A 303-nucleotide genomic window follows, 5' to 3' on the forward strand; every position below is an offset into this window, starting at 1 on the left:
CCCCCCGCGCGGGCGCCCCCGCCGCAGCCCTTACCTTCAGTTCGGCCTTGCTGGCCTCCAGCTCCTTGAGGTCAGCCGGCACGGTCTGCACATCCTTCAGCTGGTCCTCGTACTTCTTGACTAGCTCCTCTGCCCCCTGAGTGCTGCGGATCACCAGGTTGATGGTCTTCAGCCTGCGGAGAGAGGAGACGGGCTCAGCCGGTGCCGGGCAGCAGCGTCAGTCGGATGGAAAAGGGAGGACACGCCGGCACAACAGGCTGCATGGAACCATAGAGCCACCCAGTGGTTTGGGTTGAAGGGACC

General features: G+C 64.7%; 1 protein-coding gene across 1 annotated transcript in view; it reads right to left on the bottom strand.

The window, feature by feature from the left end:
• The window catches only part of LOC104290396 (plectin-like), a gene marked incomplete at both ends in the record, with an annotated part of 15,006 nt that extends 14,833 nt beyond the window's left edge, over nt 1–173 (bottom strand). Inside the window, one exon of the mRNA XM_009889489.1 lies at nt 35–173. Coding sequence (XP_009887791.1) covers nt 35–173 — 139 coding nt within the window. The remainder of the gene's footprint in view (nt 1–34) is intronic.
• Between the last annotated feature and the right edge of the window lie 130 nt (nt 174–303).

The sequence above is a fragment of the Charadrius vociferus genome, unplaced genomic scaffold (genome assembly GCF_000708025.1).
Source record: "Charadrius vociferus isolate BGI_N301 unplaced genomic scaffold, ASM70802v2 scaffold2627, whole genome shotgun sequence".
In the NCBI taxonomy this organism is placed as follows: domain Eukaryota; kingdom Metazoa; phylum Chordata; class Aves; order Charadriiformes; family Charadriidae; genus Charadrius; species Charadrius vociferus.